The sequence below is a fragment of the Eretmochelys imbricata genome, chromosome 10 (assembly GCF_965152235.1).
Source record: "Eretmochelys imbricata isolate rEreImb1 chromosome 10, rEreImb1.hap1, whole genome shotgun sequence".
NCBI classification, from domain to species: domain Eukaryota; kingdom Metazoa; phylum Chordata; order Testudines; family Cheloniidae; genus Eretmochelys; species Eretmochelys imbricata.
The window spans coordinates 47,349,570-47,372,016 of NC_135581.1; the positions used below are offsets into that span (position 1 = coordinate 47,349,570).

The 22,447-nt window shown below is 45.9% G+C and overlaps 2 protein-coding genes across 2 annotated transcripts in view; both read left to right on the forward strand.

Moving 5' to 3' along the window:
• The first annotated feature begins 1,150 nt into the window (after positions 1-1,150).
• Positions 1,151-21,456, forward strand: SCAMP5 (secretory carrier membrane protein 5). Its single transcript, XM_077828527.1, has 7 exons — positions 1,151-1,282; positions 8,135-8,201; positions 8,623-8,751; positions 12,832-12,988; positions 15,989-16,090; positions 16,802-16,919; positions 18,346-21,456. The coding sequence occupies exons 2-7, from the start codon at positions 8,195-8,197 to the stop codon at positions 18,538-18,540; spliced, it is 708 nt and encodes a 235-aa protein (XP_077684653.1). The 5' UTR covers positions 1,151-1,282; positions 8,135-8,194; the 3' UTR covers positions 18,541-21,456.
• The window catches only part of PPCDC (phosphopantothenoylcysteine decarboxylase), a 69,370-nt gene continuing 65,441 nt past the window's right edge, over positions 18,519-22,447 (forward strand). Inside the window, exon 1 of the mRNA XM_077828519.1 lies at positions 18,519-18,536. The gene's annotated coding sequence lies outside the window, so the exon portion shown is untranslated. The remainder of the gene's footprint in view (positions 18,537-22,447) is intronic.

Here is a 22,447-nt window from a genome sequence, read left to right on the forward strand (position 1 = left end):
CGAAAACTTATGCTCAAATAAATTTGTTAGTCTCTAAGGTGTCACAAGTGCTCCTCGTTCTTTCTGCTGATACAGACTAACATGGCTACCACTCTGAAAAATGACTACTTTGTGTGTCATGCCTACTATTTTTATCTCTGCCTAGGAATTGCACTGCTGTCAGAAGAAGTGAGTTAAGTATTATGCTGCTGCATAGTTCCAATGGAAGCATTTCATAAAGTCACTGAATATGTGTGTGAGTTGTTATAGTTCCTATTGTCTGAGCTGTTTATCTCTGTTTGATTAAACACCAAATCACAATTACAAAAATAAAATAAAATAATCAACAGCAATCAACATGAATGGTGCAAACACTACATGTTACATTAGTGTTGCTGTGGTGTTTGAGGACTCTAAATACATATTTCAATAATTTTGATCGTTGTTGTATTATTAATAATAATACATTGATTTTCTATGGCACCTTCCATCTGAAAATCTTAAAAACCATTTATAAATGTGATGGAATTAAGTTTCACAGTCCCCATGAATGTATTTATACCTTATAATCAAGTAATCTCTCAGTCTTCTTTTTGATAAACTAAACAGATTGAAAGATACTGGAGAATCCTGTAGTGGTATAATTTTGGGGCCTCCAGCCTGCCCTGCCTATCTTAAAGCCTGACACCCCTAGACCAGTGGGCCCTTCTGTACTCCCTGCTCCGCTTAGGGCCAGGGGCCCCCTGCTCCACCCACAGCTTGGCCCTCCTGCCCCTCTCACAGCCTGGGGCACCCCAAGGGCCTGGGGCACCCCAACCCAATAAGACCCTGGTCCCTCCTGCCCCCCTCAGAGCCCAGTACCCTCTCCCCCCTAGAGCCTGGGGCACCCCACCCTCCTCAGAGCCTGGTCACCTCTGCCCCCCTTAGAGCCCGGTACCCCCTGTGCCCTAGCGCCTGGGGGACCCTCCCGTCTCAGAGATTAGAGCCTGGTCCCCCCTGCGCCCCCTTCCCCTCGCGCTGGGCGCCGCCGGAGCCAGCCCGGGCTGTGGGGATCGCACTCCGCGCCGCCACCGGGCTCAGGACTTTGGACAGCGGCCGCCAGGCTGCTCTGGGTCTCGCGAGAGTTGCGGGCCCCGCCCCTGGCGGGGGTGGGCGCGTGAGTGGGCGGAGCCAGGCGCGAGCCGCGGTCGCTGCGGCAGGAGGCGGCGGCGGCGGCTGTGGGGCGCGGAACCGGAGCTTCCTGCCCGGGACGGGGAAGGGCTGCGGGGCCTGACGCTCTGCACTGCACGGGCGCTGCAGGGAGGTGAGTCCCGCGGGCCCTGTCAGCCTCGTCGTGACGTCAGCCGGGCCCCGGCGGCTCCAGCCCCGCTGGCCGAGCATTGCTGGGGCTGGGGCTGCCCCTGTGCCGCTGCCAGTATGCGCGTGCCAAGGGGCCCTGCACCCCCCTACCCGTCGGTGCGCGCCAGTGCCAAGGGGCCTTGCGCCCCCCCACCCGTGGGTGCGCGTCCGTGCCCGGGGGGGGTGTCTTGTGCCCCCCCAGCTCATCTGCATGCAGGCACCCAGAAGGGGCCGTGCAGTCCCCAGTCCGTGCGGGAGCGTGTCTGCCAATATGCCGCCCACCCCCTGTGTATGTGTGCACCAGCACGCATGCGAACGGGCCGTCCATTTCCCCTGTGTGTGTGTGTGTGTGTGCGCGCGTTCGGCAGGGTCTCCCTTGTATGTGCATGCATGCAAAGGGGCCACCCACCACTCCTCTTGTGCGTGTGTGCAAGTGCACATACATGCAACGAACAAAAATACCTTTGCAGGTGTGTGTATGCAAAGGGGCCTTCTGTCCCCCTCTGTGGGTGTGTGTGCACATGCAAAGGGGCCTTCCACCACTTAATCTCTCTCTCTCTCTCTCAGTGTGCAGGGATTTTTTTTTGGAAGGCCTGATTGCCTTCTGCACAGTGACCTGATCAGTGGAATGCCCAACTGGCTTGTTTATTAACATGCAGTGAGTAACTGTCATGTGTATTGCAATGAAAGATGAGCCCAAGCGGAGGAAACCTACTTTGCTGATGTTGTGCGGTGTTTTGAAATTGGAACTTGGATTTGTATTTTGTCCATCTTTATAATGTGCTGAACCAAAACCCTAGATCTGAATGCCTTATCATGCTGGGGCACTGGCTAACCAGATGTGAGTCTTGTGTCTTGATTCCAGCTCCAATTACAATGCAAGAGAAAATTCCTTCCTAAAGTGGTAGGCGGGTGAATTAACGCTCCCCAGTTGAAATACACTGGGACTCTGTGCCTACTGCATGTGGGAGGTGGGTTAATATCCCAGTGACTCTCGCCACAGACCTCCCTATTGCAGGAGAGAGAGGAGTTGAATATTCCAGTGAAATCTCCACCACAGTCCTCCCTGAAGATGAATGGCAGGGTTGTGGGAGAAGATATTGTACCTGCGTATTTTTATGGTCCTTTTTCTCACTTGTATGTGTTTCTCTATCAAGGGGAAAGTGTGAATTAGTGTAAGCCCTATTACCACCCAGTATGTCACATTTTAGGGAGCTGGAGGTGTTAGCCATGTCAGATAAATGTTTAGGATAGATTCAGAGAGTGCTTTTTTGTGTATAGTATTGTCTATACAGCAAAACCGGGCCCTGATGTTGAGAATGTGGAGCCCACATGCAGCTGATCTGCAGGCAGTAGTGGGAATTTCACTTCATAAAGAGAAAATGTCTGTTACTTTTTTTTATGAAGGCCAAATGGTGGTCCAATTAAAGTCAATGGCAAAATGTCCATTGGCTCCAGGAGGGCTAGGATATTGTCCCAAATATGTGTCGTGTATTTGTTTAACTTTTCATCGCTCTTAGTTAACCTAATGGGCCTTGTCTGTGCGCATGGAGGGCTAGATAGGCCCCATTGGTGAAAATGACCCTGTCTCAACTGCACTTTTACCACAAATAATAACAGAGGGACTAGAATATTCAGCAAGCTGACTGTCCGAGCATGAACTTAATAGCTGTACTAGATGTGCAGGTGAAGGAGACAATAGACTGGGTTTGGATGGTTGTGTTGGGTGACTTTGTTTATGTGAAAGTGACTTAGTGTCAGTTTAAGCCCCATACTTGGGTTTGATCACTAAAGGGGCTTTACAGATTTGTGTGCTAGGGTTTTTGTAAACGTTTGCTAATTTTCTGTGCATCAGTGATGGGGCACTTAACTTGAGCACCCTTGGGGCTGATCTTTTGGAATTGCTGAGTAGCGCCGACTCCCACTGTCTGCAAGTGGAGCTATGTGTGCTCATCTATTTTTAAAAATCAGGCCCAGTGTGTCTTGTGTTTTGGGCACATGCAGTCAGAGGCCTCAGCTACTCATCTTGGCAGAAATGCCGAAGCAGTGTGTGTTATCCCCAATGCCAGACTTTCTTTTGCATCCTCCTGGGTGCCAAAAGCACCAGCTATCAGGACCTCACTTTCCCCTGGCACATTCTGTGATGCTCTTCTGTTTTCTATGCAAAAATCTCATCATCACTCCAATAACCACATTGGTCGTTGGGGCACCATCACTGATGAGCAATCAACCAATTGTCTCCACTCGTGACGATTGTGTATCAGTGCTTGAGTCTCCGCACAGTCCATTGCTGTCCACTCTTTTATGTTGTCAGTCCATCTCTTCTTCTGTCTACCTCTTCTCCTCTTCTTGTAGATTCAAAAATCTACAGCATGGTAAAAATTGAAAACGTGGAGATGGTATCCAATTGAGCTTCTTATCCAAATAATACGGGAGCTGCGGAACTGACTTATTTATTTCCATACTTAATTCAATGAAACCTCACTTTTTTACAAATGTTAATGAAGCTGTCTTGCTGCAAAATTTAGGTCCAGCTTGTCATTGGTACAAGGACTTAATAATAAGGTGCTATTTGTACATATCTATTTATGGGGTTTTTTTATAGCATTTAAGCACTATCACTTTGAAGCTCACCAAGGAGATACACTGGGAGAGCTTCAGACAGAGACCTACAAGATGAACATATGTCCCTCATTGTTAGTGAAATTAAACAGGTACCAGGTCTGTTATTGAGAATAATGCCTCCCTGTGAGAGGGCAAGGTGTCAGTGTAACTCGAGTGAGTGGTGGTTAGGCCTCTGCTACAATTAAGAATCTCGCTAGTGCAGCTTTGGTATCACCTGGAGTCCCTTAGATTTCCTTGATCCCTTTCAATCTGGCTTTTGGGTTGGGTAGTGTGACATGCAATTGACACTACTGCAGCCTAGTTGGTGAGCAAACTCTGCCTAATGATGGTCAAAGGGCAGGTTTCTATCCTGCTTCTTTTAGATCTGCCTGCAGCCTTTGGTACCATTATCTGTGAGGTTTTGTTTAGCTGACTGAAAGCGGTGATTGGGTGGATAGTACCACTCTTGAGTGCTTCCGGTTTTCCTCTCTGGAAGGATCCCAGAAGGTGTTTTGAAGCAATGGCTTACCTGTCTTGTGGGCTCATGTGCAGGCTTAAGTGGGGTTCTAGTCAAGGGTCTGTGTGCTCCCATTTCTTTCTCAGTGTACATATGAGGACGTTGTGGGAGCTAGACTATTTGAGCTGTGATGCAGTTAGTTCAGAGCTCTACAACTTCAGCAGACACATGCTCCATGTGGCGACTGACCTATTTGGCAACCTTGGTGTGTATATTAAACCGGTGTTCTGACAAATGCTCTGCCTTCTGGGTGCAGTTCATGGTGCTTATACTAATTTCTAATACCCTGTGTGTGCCTGTAGATCTATTAATCTAATTTCCTGAGAGAGACTTTCCTTCCCTATGCACAGCAGTAGTAGCTGAGGTCACTATGGGTCCTTGAGCAGTCAGCCCATACCTTTAAATGCCTGGGGACATGGTGTTCTAAGTGGATGGCCCTTGACTCTAGAATTCTCATTCCTTTTCCTCCTTCCCCACCTCCTCCCCCAGTTGCTCTAACCAAGCCCAAGTCTGCTGACCTTCAGGGCCTAGTGTAAGGCATTTGAGATTTATTCATTTATTTTACAGTGTATTGTTTTTTAAACTCTGCATGTGCCCAGAACTTGGTGCACTTTATAAAGCAAAAACGTTCCCAAGCACTTTAATTTCTGAATGCAAGTAAGTTGAGGATGATACAACTTTGTGTTGCTTCCCACTGCTCATTGTCTTATTCTGGTGATATCCTATGCCACAGCATGTCCCTGGATCAGGATTTCAAACTACTCACAGTCTGGGCTTTGATTCTTACCCGTCTCTAGGAAAATACAAACCCAAACTTGTGATTGTTGTGTAGCGATGTGATGAAGTGGGAATATTCATAATGTTTTCTCTGAATATTGTATGGGTGCCTCAGTTTCCCCTATGCAGTTCTTAAGTATCTTGGCGGGGGGATAAGCTGTGTGATTGTTGCAGAGCCCTAGAGGGACAGTGTGATGCTGTCTGCACAGAGAATGGCCGACACCCTGTCTCCTGGCAACTGATGGCCTGGGCCCCTCCCCTGCAAGGTGCCAACTGAAGGTGTTGGAGAACAAAGAGATCAGATGGCCTCCTGGCCCAGGAAAGAGACAAAAGCCAGAGGAGGGGCTGGAGAGTTTCAGTATGGAGCTGGCTGGGGAAATGGAGGGGGGCCCAGATGGGGCTCTGGCCTCCTTGGCCCCAAGATGGACCTGACTTAGGGCTCCTGTTTCCTGTACCTACAAGCTCTGTTTTGGACCATGTTCCTGTTGTCTAATAAACCTTCTGTTTTACTGGCTGGCTGAGAGTCACGTCTGACTGCGGAATTGGGGTGCAGGACCCACTGGCTTCTCCAGGAGCCCTGCCTGTGCGGACTCGCTGTGGGAAGCGCAAGGTGTGGAAGGAGATGCTGAATGCTCCGAGGTCAGACTCAGGAAGATCAAAGCTGTGTAAGCTTCTTGTCCTGGAGACAGTATGCTCACAGAGAGGAGGCATGCTCCCCCAGAGTCCTGACTGGCTTCGTATGGAGTAGTTCCAGAGCATTGCTCGGTGACTCCATGACAAGCTACAAGAGCTGAGCTGGTTGTTCCCAGAGAGCTATAATAATGGCCACACTAGGTTAGACCAAAGATCCGTCAAGCCCAGTATCCTGTGTTCTGACAGTGGCCAATGTCAGGTGCCCCTGAGGGAATGAACGGCTCAGGTAATCATCAAGTGATCCATCCCCTGTCACCCATTCCCAGCTTCTAGCAAACACTGAACAATGTGCTCCCTGGTGCTTCACTGGACTACTCCCATGGATTAGAGAGTGGTGGGCTCGGTGTTTTGAATGTGTCTCTGTCCTGCTCTCCAGCCTGATTGTCTCTCCTTGGAATAGACTACAGGTGGATATAGGCCACTTGAGTAGGAGGGCGTCTACACTTATCGGTAGATCCACACTGCTGCAATTGATGAAGGGTCTGGTGAAGACACGCTAAATCGATGGGAAAGCACTCTCCCATCGATTTGTGTATTCCACCTCCCTGAGAAACACAAGGGAAGTCCACAGGAGACGCTTTCCCGTTAACACAGTGCAGTGAAGCCACTGCGATAAATGGATCTAATTACGTCGACTTCAGTTACTTCAGTATGTAACTGAAGTTGCATAAATTAGATTGATTTACCAGGCTAGTGTAGACCAGGCCTAAGCCTCTCCTTGCCCCACATTGCTGAATCTGCTTTTACTCTTCTGGCTGCAGCCAGCACTTTAGTTGGAACACGTGTTTTAGGCCTTTGTAGCCAGTGGGCTACACTAATGGCTTTCCCAGGGGTGAACAATAGATCTGCGTATATGCATAAATACTGTAGAGACGTGTGTCTAATATATAAGCCCCTTCATTTACAGTTTACCCGTTTTTTACCCCCCAAAAATCCCAGGTTTTACAAAAAGTATTTTTGATTTTCACCCTACTTTTGGATCATTCAAATATATAAAAAATAACTTGTTTTTTAGGAAAACATACAATATATTGAATGAGATATATGTATTACGATATATGAATGAGATATATGTATTATGATAATGTATTAGTCTGCGTATATATGCAAAGCTGCCTGTTGAAGGAAGGCTATGTGTTAGTCTAGAAGATAAACACAATAAACAAACAGGCATGCACACAAGCTCTGAAGTGCAAGAAAACCTGAACAAACTGATGAATCTCATGCCTACCATGTACACATTTCAAGCTGTTAGCAGATAATGTTGTAAAGATCTGACACACTAAAATGGGAAGAAAACAAAAATCTGTATCAGAATACATTTCAGAACTCAAGGAAATATTTGAAAGTTTAAAAAAACAAACTGGAGAAAAGGATGAAGTTGAGTATATGTGCCTCAAATGGTGTGGCGCAATTATTAAATGTAAATATTTATAGGCTAATAGTTCTAAGTCTGCAACAGTAAACTGTTTGTTGGGGATTAGAGATATATTGTTTTCTTAAACTCAGAGGTGGCATTCTGTTTTGAGTTCTGTTTTAGTTCTGCAGCAAACCACACTGAATTCTGTTAATCAAAGCATTAATCTACTGAATACTTTCCCCCCGTCCTTCCATCGACCAAAATAAACCCCGATATTTGCCTAGAAAAATTAAGAGTTTTTTGCACCTGTTTTTGCTGTTGTAATAATAAACACAGATAAATTCCGAGGAAAAATTAAATAAAAATCGAAAATGAAGGGATATATACACACACACACAAAATATAGCATAAACAATGGGAAATTCAACCATGCCTTATTATAGCACTGTCCCTGGGAGCCAGTTATTTCTGTAAAGGGGTGATTTGCTGTACTGGGGGTTATTTTCATGTTGATTGAAGGTAACTGGGATCTTTCTGTCTGAGGATCATCCCAGGTACTGTCGCAGCGAAGGCAATTGTTTTGTTGTTGTTGCGGTTTTTGGAGGGGGAGAGGAGGAGGCCGGAGAGGATTCAATATACTCCCTTAATTTGGAGAGGATATACATTGGAGAAATGCCAAGAGACTACATGAATTTCCCCAGGCTTGAATCAGTGGGATGGTGGGGAAGGATTATGGTGTTAGGACATTTGAACTTCCGGTAACAGAGTAAATCCTGGGAGGTGGTTGAACGTAGAGGAAACATTATTTCCTGTTGTTCTCAGTGTCTGTTTCCTTAATGTCGTTACTGTCTTTTGATTTCTTCCAGTTTTGGCAGAGGTGCGAGCTGTTCACTAACTTAGCTGCGGAGTAGAGACAGACAGACACCATGGCAGGTAAGGAAAATCTCTGCTGGCTCTTGTAGAACCCTTTTTTCTATTAAAGGGCTTAGTGCTTTAATGAAGGTAACATATTGGCTTCAGTGGGCTCATGTGTCACAAAGGGTATAATTTGGTCTGCATGATCTTTATTCCTGGTGATTGTGTGTGGAAAGAAAGAGCCCAGCTGGACTGTCAGAGCTCAGACTGAGTTGCAAGGCTGGCAATGAGGGGAAATCATCTTTTTTTACTTATAAACTGAGCAAATCTGATCTGGAAATCGGTGAGACACAAACACGTAATCCCACTAGGCCACTTTCAAAGTCACTGCTCAGGTTAGATCAGCACTTTAACCAATCAGCAACATCAGATCAGTTTGGAGGAACGGAGACTTGCTTTGGGTTCTGTTCAGTGATACATATTTTATCTCTTGTCATAGAAAAGGTGAACAATTTTCCTCCGCTTCCAAGATTCATCCCCTTGAAGCCATGTTTCTACCAGGATTTTGATGATGACATTCCACCACAGCATCGCACCATGGCCAAGCGCCTTTACTACCTCTGGATGTGTGAGTCATCCCTGGGGCAGGCACCCTGTGTCTGCAGGAGGGGAAAGGATCAGATGGGTCGAGAGAGAAATGCTCATGCCTGCTTCTCTGAATGCTCTTCTCTAGAAGTGTTAGTGTAAAGAACAGAGTGGCACTAAGGGAAACATCATCCTGCCCCAGAGTCTAGGGACTTTTTGCCTCTTGCATATTTCCGAAGAGGTTTAAACTAGTGATGGGATCTGGGTCCTGTCATTCAGCTCCAAATCTCAGCTTCTCCATATCTGGGGAGTGGGGTTCTGGGCTGGGCCATTATAAAGAGGCCCCAGTCACAGTGTTTGGGTTCCCATTGGGATCTGGTTTTCTGAAAGGCTTGAGCTCATCTCTAGCTTTAACTCTGCTGGCGCCAGTCATAGAACTCGTCTCAGGGAGTCCTCCCCAACCCTCTAGGTCAGAGGTGGGCAAACTATTCCCACGGGCCACATCTGGCCTGCGGGACCCTCCTGCTCGGCCCCTAAGTGCCTGGCCCAGGAGGCTAGCCCCCAGCCCCTCCCCTGCTGTTTCCCCTGCCCCGCAGCCTCAGCCAGTGGCGCAGTGCTCTAGCAGCAGCTCTATGCTGCGCGGTGGCTTGGCTGGCTCCAGCTGGGCAGTGTGGCTGCCTGTCCTGGCGCTCTGGGCAGCGCAGTCAGGGAGCAGGGAGGGGATTGGATAGAGGGCAGGGGAGTTCCGGGTGGTGGTCAGGGGATGGGGGGGTGGATAGGGGTCAGGGCAGTCAGAGGGCAGGGGTTGTGAACAGGGGTGGTTGGACGGGGCAGGCATCCCAGGGGGGCAGTCAGGAAGGAGAGGAGAGGTTGGATGGGGCGGCTGGGAGCAGTCAGGGGCAGGGGTTCCAGGGTTGGTCAGGGGACAGGGAGTGGGGGGTGTGTGTGCATGGGGCAGGAGTCCTGGGGGGGCCATCAGGGGACAAAGGGAGTTGGATGGGGCAGGAGTCCTGGTGGGGCTGTCAGGGGGCAAGAAGCAGGGCAGGGTTGGATGGGAGCGGGTACAGCCTCCCCTAACCGGCCCTCCAAACAATTTCGGAAACCTGATGTGGCCCTCAGGCCAAAAAGTTTGCCCGCCCCTGCTCTAGGTGATCACGTGCACGTCACAAACCATAGACCACTCATCAACTCTGCTCCCTCACAGAGCCTGCCCTGAGGTGGAACAGATCAGCCAACAAGCTTCTCTTTGCTGAAGGATTTACTGCTCTGATTTTCTCCCTGTCAGGCTCCCTCAGCCAGAGAGCTCATCACTTGGGAAATGCCAGCACACTTCTGAGTTTTATATTGCAGCGATATCTGTGCTTGGATGCTCCCTTCTCTGCCAAAAAACCCATGCAAGGTTTCTGCAAATGGAGAGCCTCTTTTTTTTTCACCACCCAGACTCCTGCCAGGGCCCTCCTGAGTCAGGAATTTGAGCCAGATTGAGGTGGAAGCCATGGAGCTGTCCTCCAGCCCGGTGTTTTAGGTCACTACTCCCCCATTTCCCAGTTTGCAAATTCCACATCCAGCCCAAAGCAGCATGGCTGCCTCTGAAGCTGAAATGCCACTTTAAATTAATGTGTACAGGGCCACTGATGCAAAGTGCGGTCTTTTTCACCCAGCCAAAAAGTATAACCTCTGCAGTACCCTGCTCCCCAAGGTGCAGGTGCTTGAGGCTTTCCTCAGAGCCAAACCTCACCCACCCCTTCTGCAGCTGCTGTGTGATGTGCTCTCCGCCAAGCTGTGGTCCCTTGGGTAGTTCCTAATGCCACTGATGCAACTAGCTGGCAGCTGGAATAGATTTCCCTTGGATAGGGACCATCTACTAGTTTGACCTGTGGACAAGTAAAGCAGACAGAGTGGCAGGCTTCCCTATGAGGGGAAGAGAATAGGTTTTACACCCCCTTTGGGCTGCTCTTCCTTCAGGTGTGTTTTTTTTCCCCCTTCTGAAGCCTGGTATGGAGCTTAGGAAACCCGGCCAATGCTGAGAGTCAGTGTCACAACTGCCCGAACAAATTGGGGTATGCAGGAAATGTTTAATCAGAAATCCACTTCTGAGAAACCACCTCTGCATTTGGCATGATTTGGCCCCTTTACTGGCTAGCCCAGTGGAGAAGCCAAGGATTGAATGGCCCTTGGAAACTAAACTTGTTCCCAGAGGAAATCCCTCCAGGTTGAGGTTACAGCACTCCTGGCGGAGAAGCTTGCATGGCTACTCCACCTGACCTGTGCCTAAATTGAGGACTTCTGGGTAGCGGTGACAGTCCTAGTGACTGAAGTCACTACCCTTTTTTAAATGAGATCAAAGATTGTTCCATCTGTGTCCCTCCCTTCCCTCCCCACACCCACGCTGTTTCTGAAGCTTTACTGTTGAGTTTGCTGCTATGTAAACCAGAACAGTGCAGATGATTTTTTTAGCTAGAAGTTCTGAGATGGGGTGGGATGGAAGCAGGGAGAGGAGCAGCTGTTAATGAACATTTCCATCCTCCTCCTTGCGGGGGGGATACTACTGGGTGATTGGATGACACATACAGGGTCCTTGGGAGCGGGCGCCGGGCAGCCCCTGCCTTTAAGATGACCTCTGTTCCTTATCAGGTGTTCTCTCTGAACATTGAAAGCAAAATGGAGTGTTGCACTGAAGCAGCCTTCCCTGGGGAATGGTGTGTGCTCCAAGTGCAGGTTAGAAGGAGCTGAATCAGCACCAAAGGGACTGGGTGCTTGTGCTTTTAACTCATACATCTATCTCCTCCAATGGACTTCCCACCCTGCTGCCTTGCTCAGTTTTCAGCTTTGGTTCTGTGTCCTGCTAGGAGTCTGGAGCTGTGCTGGCTTTCCCCTTCCTCATTCAGGGAGGCTGTTATAGTGAAATTGACAAATTATTCTGTTAAGTGTATTTTGCTGGGTGCCGGGAGGGAGGTGTGCAGTCACTTTGATGCCCCATCCCTGATTTGGCTGCACTCATTACACTTGTATTTAATAGGCCCCTTTTTGTTCTCAAGCCTTGAAAAGCAAAAGCACAAACACCACATCTCTGTTGAACTTGCTGAGATTGTTTCTATTAACGTGCTGTCCAAGGAGACCCTTTAGGTGAGCCTGTTTCCTGGGGAGAAGACGTGTCAGAAAGGAGTCCAAACCATCCCCTGGAAGAAAAAAAAAAAAAAAGCTGGGGGGGCCTCAGACAGTGAGGGGATGTCCTTGAGTGCTGCATGATGTAATGCACATGTGGATGTCCTGCCAGTCAGATCACTGGGTTGGCTGAACATTTTCATCTTGTACAGCGAAGCATCCCAGCTGGCTGCTCCATTACATTGGTTGGTGGGAGGGCGTTAATTTTGATTGAAACAAAGATTCATCCTGAAGTTCTGAGGCACAGGAATGCAGATGACAGATTCTCCTCTGCATTGTCTAGTCTCTGGTAGGGTTCCCTTCATTTTAGTAGGCCTGTATCACTTAGCGTCCTAGTATCTTATTGGAGAAATATTTTTCCTGTTGAACTGATCTGGATGTGCCATAGACCAGCCAGGAACTTGTGACTTCAGTTCTCAGAATCAGTCAGTTGGTGTCCAATGGCTCAAGCAGATTTGTCCTGGGAAAGGCAGCTTGGCTGCTTGGTCCAGCTCGCCTGGCAGCTCACTCCCTTTAGAAGCCATTGCTGGTGGCAAGTGAGGAGTTTCCTTTACTTCTCTCATTATCATCCTTTGGTGGCAAGAGAGAAGATAATTGTGTTTCAGTTACTCCAACTCGTAGATGATTGTACTTTTCCGCCACCCCCAGACTCTCACCTCCTGTAATGGGTGACATATGCAGGGAACCCACAATTGGGCCAAGGTTCATAGATGCCAGCCTGCTCCGGCTAGCTTGGAACCATTGCTCCAGGGAGCCTGTTGGGTGTAGTAACTGTGACAATTATAGACGGGAGAAGAAGAATAAAACTGAAGACAAAATCCCACCCTTTGATTAAACCTGCCTGAACATTTCTGAACCCCATGGACGTAGCCATCTGAAGGGCCCCTTCAGTCATAGCTTACTTTCTTGCAGTGTGCTACTTTGCTCCCTCTGTGTGTCTGTATGTATATGTTTGCAGTGAACAGCATCACCTTGGCAGTGAATCTGATTGGCTGCCTCGCATGGCTGATTGGAGGCGGTGCAGCTGTTAATTTTGGACTGGCAATTCTCTGGCTCCTGCTCTTTACACCCTGCTCCTATGTCTGCTGGTTTAGACCTATTTACAAAGCCTTCAAGTAAGTGGTCACAGCTGGGCACAGCTTCTCAATGTCTTTCTCCTTTCTTCTCATGAATAACCAATGCTTAGGCTTGGTCACCTCTATTTGGGAATCCTTCCCTTCCCTTCCCACCTTTAACTTTACTTTCCTACCTTGAAAACTTGGATTTCAGGATTAAGATCTCAGCTCTCCATAAAGACTAATATATCAAATATATATTTTCTCTCTGAGTGGAGTTCTTGACAGTGAGTCATGGGAGATTGGGAAGTATATGTGAACAGAAAACTTTGAATGCTGTGTTCTATCACATGGTAACTTGAACTAGAGTCCACAGGTACAGTGCATAATGAATGGATACATTCCAGCTCTGTTTCTGTCAAGTTGACAGACTTTGTGCTTTTGCTGCAGAATGTGGAGGCTCCTAAAGAGAAATGCCTTGGGGATCAGAGAAACTCTGAGAGCCCTTCTCTGATTCTAGAACTGGAGATGGGAAGATAGGTCAATATTTAGATGAGTTGCAAGTGCTTCTTCCTAACATCACAGCCCCCTCGTTCCAGCTAAGAACTACAGGGTTCCAGCAATCCTAGCATTTACAGCACGCTTCTCTGACTCTAGGATCCTCTGCATTGAGTCAATAACCAAAGGGTTCTTCAGTCCCGAGAGAAAGAGGAGGGAGCAGCTAAACAGCTCCTTCTCTGACTCTGATTTAGCAATGTACTTAAGCTCCCGCTTAATTTTAAGCATGTGATTTGTTCCGGTGAAGTCAACAGAAAGTAGGAACATGCTTGTGTATCTTGCTGAATCAGGGCCTTTAATTCTAAGGTTCATGCTTTGACTTTCAGGTCTCATTGGGCCACGATGCAAAAGTGTGAGGGAAGAGGTACTGGAAGTTGAGGTTCTTTCAAATTCCTTTTTCCTGACACTAGATTCATTCGCAGGAAACCTGAAGACAGATCCTCAGCTGGTGTAAAGCTGCAAAGGTCCATTGAAGTCAATGGAGCTGTGGCAGTTTACACTAGTTGTTGGGTATCCAACTATCCCTTTACCTCAAGAGATGTGGCTCTGTGGACCTCTCTTTGTACTAGAGAACACACTAGCTCCAGAAACTCAGTTCTCTGCAGCCCCAGCTTGCAGGGGAGATCTGACACTTTTTTTTTTGGTGGTGAATATTTTCTTTCTACTAGAGGCTCCTTTTACAAACCTTTTGGGGGTGGATAGCATGTATTTGTATTGGTTATGTGTGCAGATTAGAGCAATCCACGCATCACCAAATGTAAAGTACACCATTCTAGCAGTCCCCTGCAGCTTGCTGAATGCTTCATTAGTTCCCTACTTGAGAGCAGGGTGGACTGATTTAAATCAATGTGATTTTAAATCACCAAGTGGAAAGCATTGAGTTAATCATTTTAATCAACTTTTCCATTTGTACTTCAGTCATTTTCTAAAGAGAGGTGCATTCTCATTGGTTGGTATAACCATTAAAGCATGTTCACTTACAACTAAATAGAACCTTTACATTAGTTTTGGTACATCTTTTTTGCTACCTAGGAGGGTATGCTATAACTATATACATGTATTTAAGCAGTTATATAGCTTCATATTTTCAGATTCTTATTCATTGTACATTTTAGTATCTTAGAAAATGGTAAATGGTATATTGCATATTTGCCAGAGAATTTACTTTTTGCTCTTGATTTGTGTCAAGCTGCATTGTGATGGTAACTGGAACTGAATTTAACACTCAGAACAGCATATTAAATTACTTTATTAAACAAAACAAGCTGTTAATACAGTACATGACCTACTGTGCCATATTTATAAAGCTTGACCTCAAAAGCTAGATGATGTCCCCCTGATTCTTTCTTAATACAGAAAAACAGCCTTTAACTCAGTTTTTGATACAGGCTTATGGATTTAGCTTAGTTATTTTTTATTTAAATGTTTTAAGAGCTTATAATAACTTTAGTCCTTAGCCAATTTCATTTTAAACAGGTTTATTTTTAATTTAAATAACAAAATAAAAAAAAGATTTTATTTATTTTTTTAAATCATTGATTTCTTTTTGTCCACCCTGCTTGCGAGGAGGAAGGATGGTCCAGTGGATAGGGCACTGCACATGGACTCAGGAGAGCTGGGTTCAATTCCCCAGTCAGACACAGACTGGTGTGACTTTGTCCATTTCCTAGCTGCAAAATGGGGATAATACTTCACTGCTTCACAAGGGTGTTGAGGATAAAATCTGCTAACTATGAGGTGCTCTAATAATATGGTAATTAGGGCTATGTATGTAGCTAAATAGGGTACATCTACACAGGGATAAAAGACCTGAGCATGGCTGCAGCAGGCCAAGGTCAACTGATTCAGGCTCATGGAGCTCAGGCTATGGGGTTTAAAATTGCTGTGTGGATGTTAGGGCCCCAGCTGGACTATCCACCCCTCACAGGGTTCCAGAGCTTTGGCTGCAGCCTGAGCCCAAATGCCTACACAGCAGATTTTTCAGCCCAGAAGCGCTGCAAGCCCGAGTCAGGCCAGTCACGGGTTTTTTGTCCCTGTGTAGACGTACCCATAGAGCCTTGGGGAAGCTCTGCCCTCTGAGTTAGCACAGACTGCTTCACATGGCTGAATGTGAAACTCTTACCATCTTTCAGACCCCCTCTACCTGACCTACCATCTACCTGCTGCCATAACTTAAAGGCCAGAGAAGCCTGTTTGCCCAGCTTGAGCCCCTCACATTTTCCTTTCTCCTTCCTTATGCTGTGATGTCACTATCCTGACTATTCTTTGAGGGCAGCTCTTGTTCGCACTGGACCATCCATCCCCATTCTCCTCCGTCACATCATGGGGAAAAAAAAATCTCTGCTGGAATAAAAGGGATTGTTTAGCTGAGCTGGTGGCAGAGATACTGGGTGTTCAGGGTGACGAGTGCTTCCTTGCTGCCATTTGGAGTGCAGCTGGAGTACCGATTGAGACACGGGTAGCAGTGAGGAGGAGGATGGCGATAAGTTGTTTCTCTTATAGGACAGACAGTTCTTTCAGCTTCATGGCTTTCTTCTTCACCTTCATGGCCCAGCTGGTGATCAGCATTATCCAGGCGGTGGGGATCCCTGGCTGGGGAGTCTGGTAAGGAAGACAAAAATCTGTCACATTCAACCTTTCTTCTCTTCAGGTGCTAGGCACACCTGACTCCTCTTAGGATGGAGGAACAAAAACATTCCAGAGTCCCCTGGCTCAGTTAGTTCAGGACATTGAGTGGGTAGAAGTGGGAGTAGGGAAGGAGTGCATTAGTGGAGTGGGAGGAGAAGGGTGATGAAGGATGTGATGTGGCTGAGGAAGGAGGTAGAACATAAAAAGAACATAAGAAAGACCATACTGGGTCAGACCAAAGGTCCACCTAGCCCAGTATCCTGTCTTCTGACAGTGGCCAATGCCAGGTGCCCCAGAGGCAATGAACAGAACAGGTAACATCAAGTGATCCATTCCCTGTTGCCCATTTCCAGCTTCTGACAAACAGAGACTAGGGACACCATCCCTGCCCATCCCGGATAATTGCCAGTGATGGACCTATCCTCCATGAACTTATCTAGTTCTTTTAGGAGGCTTTGGGGTGGTCCTTTAAGTGCTTGCTGGTTTCAGGAATGGCTTAGCATTATCTTTTGTCAGCCAGGGAAAGGGTCATCCAAGATACTGAAGAGTTTGGGAGAAGAATCATTTTAGAGTGAGGTTTGCCACTTGCAGCATACAAAGCCAATGGGTAAAAAAACATAGCTACTGGATATGCATGGCTGCAACAATGCCATTGTTTAACCAGAGCCCTTTTTCATCTCCCTGCAGTGGCTGGATCGCAGCAATATCCTTCTTTGGGACCAGTGTGGGTGCAGCTGTGGTGATGCTTATCCCCACCATCATGTTTACAGTCGTGGCAGTCTTCTCCTTCATTGCCCTCAGTATGGTATGAGTGCTGGATTAGCGACCCGAAATTGTGACATTTTCTGGGTGGCCTTTTGGGGAGGAGGTCAAGCTGGGATGTTCATTGCTTCATGGTGTTTCTAGAGAGAGCTCCACTGGGTACTTTCCATGCTTTGGTCTGTTAGGAGCAACCCTTTGTTCACAATTTCTGGTGCCACTGTAGCATTTAGGGCTGAAACAACTGTTTTTGCCAAACTTAGAACTTCTCCAAATCTAGTGCTGTCAGATCTAGGACAGGACTTGACCCCTGATATTTGAGTTTCCTTAGGCTCTGGCAAGATGCAGGTTGTGGGCTGCTGAATTTAAAAAAAAAAACAGACAAGAACTCTTATTGCTCAGTTCGTCCTAGAAGCTGGGCAAGAATAACTTAAATAGGAATGTTGCTTGCTTGCATAGCTTGGGCTCCCTTGGGAAATTCTTACGTTTGGTAAGAAATTTTTAGCATTTTTAAAAAGTTTAGCAAGAATCTAAAATAAACCAAACTCAAGTCTTCATTAAAGCCCCAAACTTCCCGTTTCTCCTGTTCCTGAACTTCATTCTCACTTACAGAGGTCTGCTGCCCTGTGATTGGTTCCTTGATGGTGATCTTTGTTTTAGAGCTAGGAACGAGATCTTTAAAGCCTTCACGTTATTTTTTTCCTGTCTTTGATGTGTGGGTTGCTCAGTCTTAATTACAACTTCTCTAATCCCCCAAAGCACAGACATGAGTTTTCTGAGGTTAGCAAGATGGGCGGGAGCTCTTGAGGTTAGAAAATGAGGTAGGTGTTTGTGAAAGGTGTCTGATGAAATGCAACTTTCGTTCTATCCTGTTTCCTGCCTTAGGAATATAGATATAGAGGGGACTGAATGACTCTGGGGAAGACTTGTAATAGGGTAGGTTGTCTGTTCCAATCTATAGTGACCAAACATAGTTACCTTCAGGTGATTGATCGGTGGCATATGTGCACTGAGTTGATTGTCTCATTACGGTTTCCAGTGAACAGTCACCCACATCATGAACTACCGTCCCAATTGGTCAATTTGCTTCTCTTGTTGGCCGTCTATGTAGAGCGCAAAAACTAAATGGAGATGGAGGACGAACTGCTTTCACCCATCAGAGTGGGTCCCATTAGGTCAGGGTTGAGCCTCTTTGGTGAGAAGAGTTGCACCGCCAGGGCTGTTGCGTGGAGCGTCCCCGTCTCCAGGGCTGTCGTTCCAACATCTGTCGGTTTCGGTCCTGATCCTGAGGGGTTGAGCACCTACAACTGCCCATGAAGTCAATGGGAGCTGCCAGTGCTCAGCACCTCTCGGGATTGGACACTTTTTGTGTTAGGTTCTGTCAGGTGAGCCAGACAATTAAAAACAATAGTTGGGGGCTCGCCTCTGTGAATCAGTGATTTCTTTTCTCTCTACCCTGCCTAAATAAACAGGTGCATAAATTTTACCGGGGCAGTGGAGGGAGTTTCAGCAAAGCACAGGAAGAGTGGACCACGGGAGCTTGGAAGAATCCGCATGTACAACAGGCAGCGCACAACGCGGCAGTCGGAGCTGCACAAGGGGCCACGATGCAGCACGAAACACAGTATTCTGCCACTCCTAACTACACCTATTCCAATGAGATGTGAGCAGAAGACTCTGTCCTGAGGTGGGGTGGGGAGGGGAGGTGGGGAGAGGAGAGGGAGAATACTGCTGAGCCAGTTCTGTGTAAGCATTTCAATAAGGGAAGTGTAAGATACTTGATTTTTTCCCTTTACTCTAGAACAGGGTTGGTTTCTTTTTTCTTTTTCTTTTTTCTGATTCTCTTTTCTCATTTTGAAGAAGCTGTGAGTTGACCTGCAGGACACTCGTGCTGTGTGGTAGTAACTGTGTGCTTGTGTTCCCCTGTGAAGTAGTGTACGGTGATTTTTAAATTACTGTGGTGATAGGTGTATGTAATAACATCAGCAAAAAAAATAAAACCCCAACAAGCTTACCAAAATGTCAAGAGCAAAACTGAAGATCCCTAACAACTTGGGAGTTCCAGTGGCTAATACTTCCAGTTGCTAATGTGTGGCTAGTAGTGGCTGTCTCTAGCGAGGACTGGTACCAGTTCATCCAATCCCAGGAATTATTTTTATTGTAGCAAGTTACTAGCTGATTTGGCACTTAAATTCTCTGAAGCCAGGAGGGGCCCCCGGTCCTTATCGTCCCTCCTAGGTTCAGAGACAACAGGTTCTCCTAATACATGGTGTTGTAATCATTTATTCTTCGATGTATTGTGAGGAAGACAGTATTGGTGTGTAACTGTACAGCAAGGGCCCCAAGGCAGTATTGGGAGTTTGCCCTGTTTGAATTGTAGTGGACCTTCCTTTTAGTGTGAAACTTTGGTACATTCCAAAAGCTCTGGTCTGAGTTCCACACTCCAAGCCCTATATTTTTAAGGTGTTCAGATGGGAAAAGTGATTGTAAAACTGGTGCAGTGTTTTTCAACAGATCTACTCTTTGGCATAGTAAGGGCCAAATCTTGTTACTAGAAACATTGCTTCAATGGTATTGCTTATGTAAGTAGTGTGACCAGGATTTGGCCCTTCAAATTATCAAGTCATCTGCTGGTTTTAGGCTCCTTTGAAAACCAGAGGCTAAGGGAGTGAAGTACCCAACTTCCCTTGAAATTCATTGGGATCAGGCTTGCTTGCTAATCCCAACTTTAATGTCGAAGTGTTTGCTCCTGTTGGCCCTGAAAACCCCATGCAGCTAGGGGAGAGCAAGTTGGATTCAGACGTCTTGCACATTGTCGGTGCAGTGGTCAACTAAATTTGCACTGTCACATTTGCTGATATAAAATGCAGAAGAAAACAACAACTTCAATTTCAGATCCTGGGTGGAATTTATAGCCCCGGCGGTTAAAAGAAAAATATTTTGACTCCGAGGCAATGGATGTTACTGGGAAGGAATAGGGGTGAAATATGCTTATTTTTAGAGAGAGACATTTTAGACTTTGAAAGCACTTTAAGTAGGGAGGCCAGATTTTCACCAAACCATAATCGGAAATTAGTTCACATTTAATCTAATCAGGCCCCTTTGATCAAGTTGAGGAATTTCTTTCTTCCCTGATCAATGCTCCCCAAAGTCTTAAACCTGTAGCAGCAGACAAGTGGTGGTCCTGTAATTTAGTGACTCAACATTCCACAGCTTATTTGTTTTCTAGTTGCCCTGCTTTTCAGGCCATCAAAATCCCTTCTCTTAGCTGTCTAATAATGTCTGTATATGAAATATATATGCAAGAATTATGCCGATATGAATGATTTTTTTCCAGCAAAGCCAACCAAGAATAAAGAAGTTTCCTTTTTAAGGATGCAACTTAAATAATTCTGCAGCAGCCAGTTTGTCTTTTGACAAGGCTGTGAAATAAAGGTATGATAAAAATGTATATATCTTATGGAGGAAAGGAAGCCTTCACTGAGCCTATTATATACTTAATCAGATTTTAAATATTGTGCAATTAATTATAGCTAGTCTAAAATGTATTCTACCAAACCTTGTGGTCTGTTAGTCCCCTGGTTGAGAATGTAGACATTAACAGTGATTATTTCGCCTTCTGTATTCATAGTAAGAAAGGCAACCTATTAAAACACGCAGTAACACAAACATACAGCTTTAGCCAACCCTCCTCTCTATTACATGCCCAAAATCTATGAATGTGACTGATCCTCAGTAAAATGACACAGAATGCATCAGTATGGCTGCCACCGATGACAGAAGCTGTGCAGAATACGGTACCTTGATTTAATTATTGTTTGTACTTAACCTGTGACTGCTAGCCGAATGGTGCCAAGAGTTTAGATACTGCTCTAACTCTGGAGAAACTCCAATGAAATCAAAGGATTCACAGTAGATTCTCACCAATATGAGATTACAATCTGCTCTGGCCCATTGGTGGAGTCAGCATTTCCAAAGGCAAATCGGATGCCAATGTAGCTTTTTGGCTGGCAGGTAGGGTGAGGGGGGTGTTACTTCAAAATAGCAACAGTTCATTGGCTATAAAGTATTCACACAGTTAAATTCCTCACAAATCTGCAACCCCCATTCTCTATCTTTTTGTCTGGAGATTCCTCACTCTGTCTTGAGTTTTATGTTCTACGTGTGTCCAGCCAATTCCGAAAGGCGGGGCTATAAAGATATGATTATGTCACAGTGATCATCACTGGCACAGAACTGTGAATTTTGCCATTTATGTGGACCTTGTTGCCACAGATTAACAGTTCGTTAGCTTTGATCTAGACCTGTTCCAAAGAGGACTATATCAAAGCAAACAGCAGCAGGGTCCACAAAGTTGCTCTGACCATAGCGTGAAACTATCTGTTTTTACTGTGATTGTGCTGTGAATTACGCATAATTTTACTATGACAAAATCTTAAGCCATAGTGATGCATCGTAGGCCCAACTTCCATTCTGAGAGGTGCAGGTATTTTGTTATCTTGCAAACAGTGGCATTTAGATTCCTTGACCACACAACTGGGAGTGTTTCATGCCTATTAAAAATATGAATATTGTTAAGTAAATCACACAGTCTTCTTTCCAACTGTATCTACTAAATGAAAAACAAAACATTAGAATCTGTGAGCACTGTCCATTTGTCTATACCTCATGAGTGCGTTGTGTCCAACCTTATTATGCACTAAATTATGTATGCTAAGATTTTAACTCTAGCATAAAGCCCCTACTACTTAACATAGGTCTTTCCAGAGACCTATCATTGGTCTAAAGACTGTATTATATAGAAAATATTTCACTCTTTACTCTCCAGGGCTCATCCGTCAGCTAATCTCCACCATCTGCTCTTTGGCTACCTGGAGTAATCCACTCGCCTCTTGTGTAGATCTAATAAAAACTGGTTAATCCTGCATGGATTAGACTGCAGTGTAGATGGGTGCTTTGAAAGCTCACTGATGCCTGGTGCTCTGCTCTTATCTTCTCACAGCTCTATTCCTTTCCCTTTCTCTTATTTTTTCCCCTCCCAGCAGCAAATTTCTTGCTAGCCTCAAAGTCTTATTAAAACACAACAATAAATGGAATCCTTGCTGGAGTAAACAGAATAATTTTCTGAGCACTTGAAAACCTACTTCAGCAAACTGCACAAGTTCTTTAAATGATGAGGTATGTTCATTAATATTTCTGGTCCTCTTCATCCTCGTGCCCTGGAAACAACTTTCAGAGGCCAGCACTCTTAAGTGCACAGATCGGCGCTGTGGCACTATAAAAAAAACATTTCATGAATTGAGACACTCACAAGTTAATATATTATAGCTATTTCCTCACTCTGTTAAAATGGAGTTTTATTCCTAATTCTGTCTGGAAAGAATTTGCTAAACTAGTGTGGAGTTTCAGATGGTCATAATTAAGGACATGCTGCTGTATTGAAGCAGGTATTCTACGATTAACTACACTAAAGCACCATATGCCATCCCCATTTACGGAACTGACTCAGGCCCACCTTTGTAACACAAAGATAAAATAATAAACCTCACAGCCTGGGAGTAAAGTGCCAGGCAT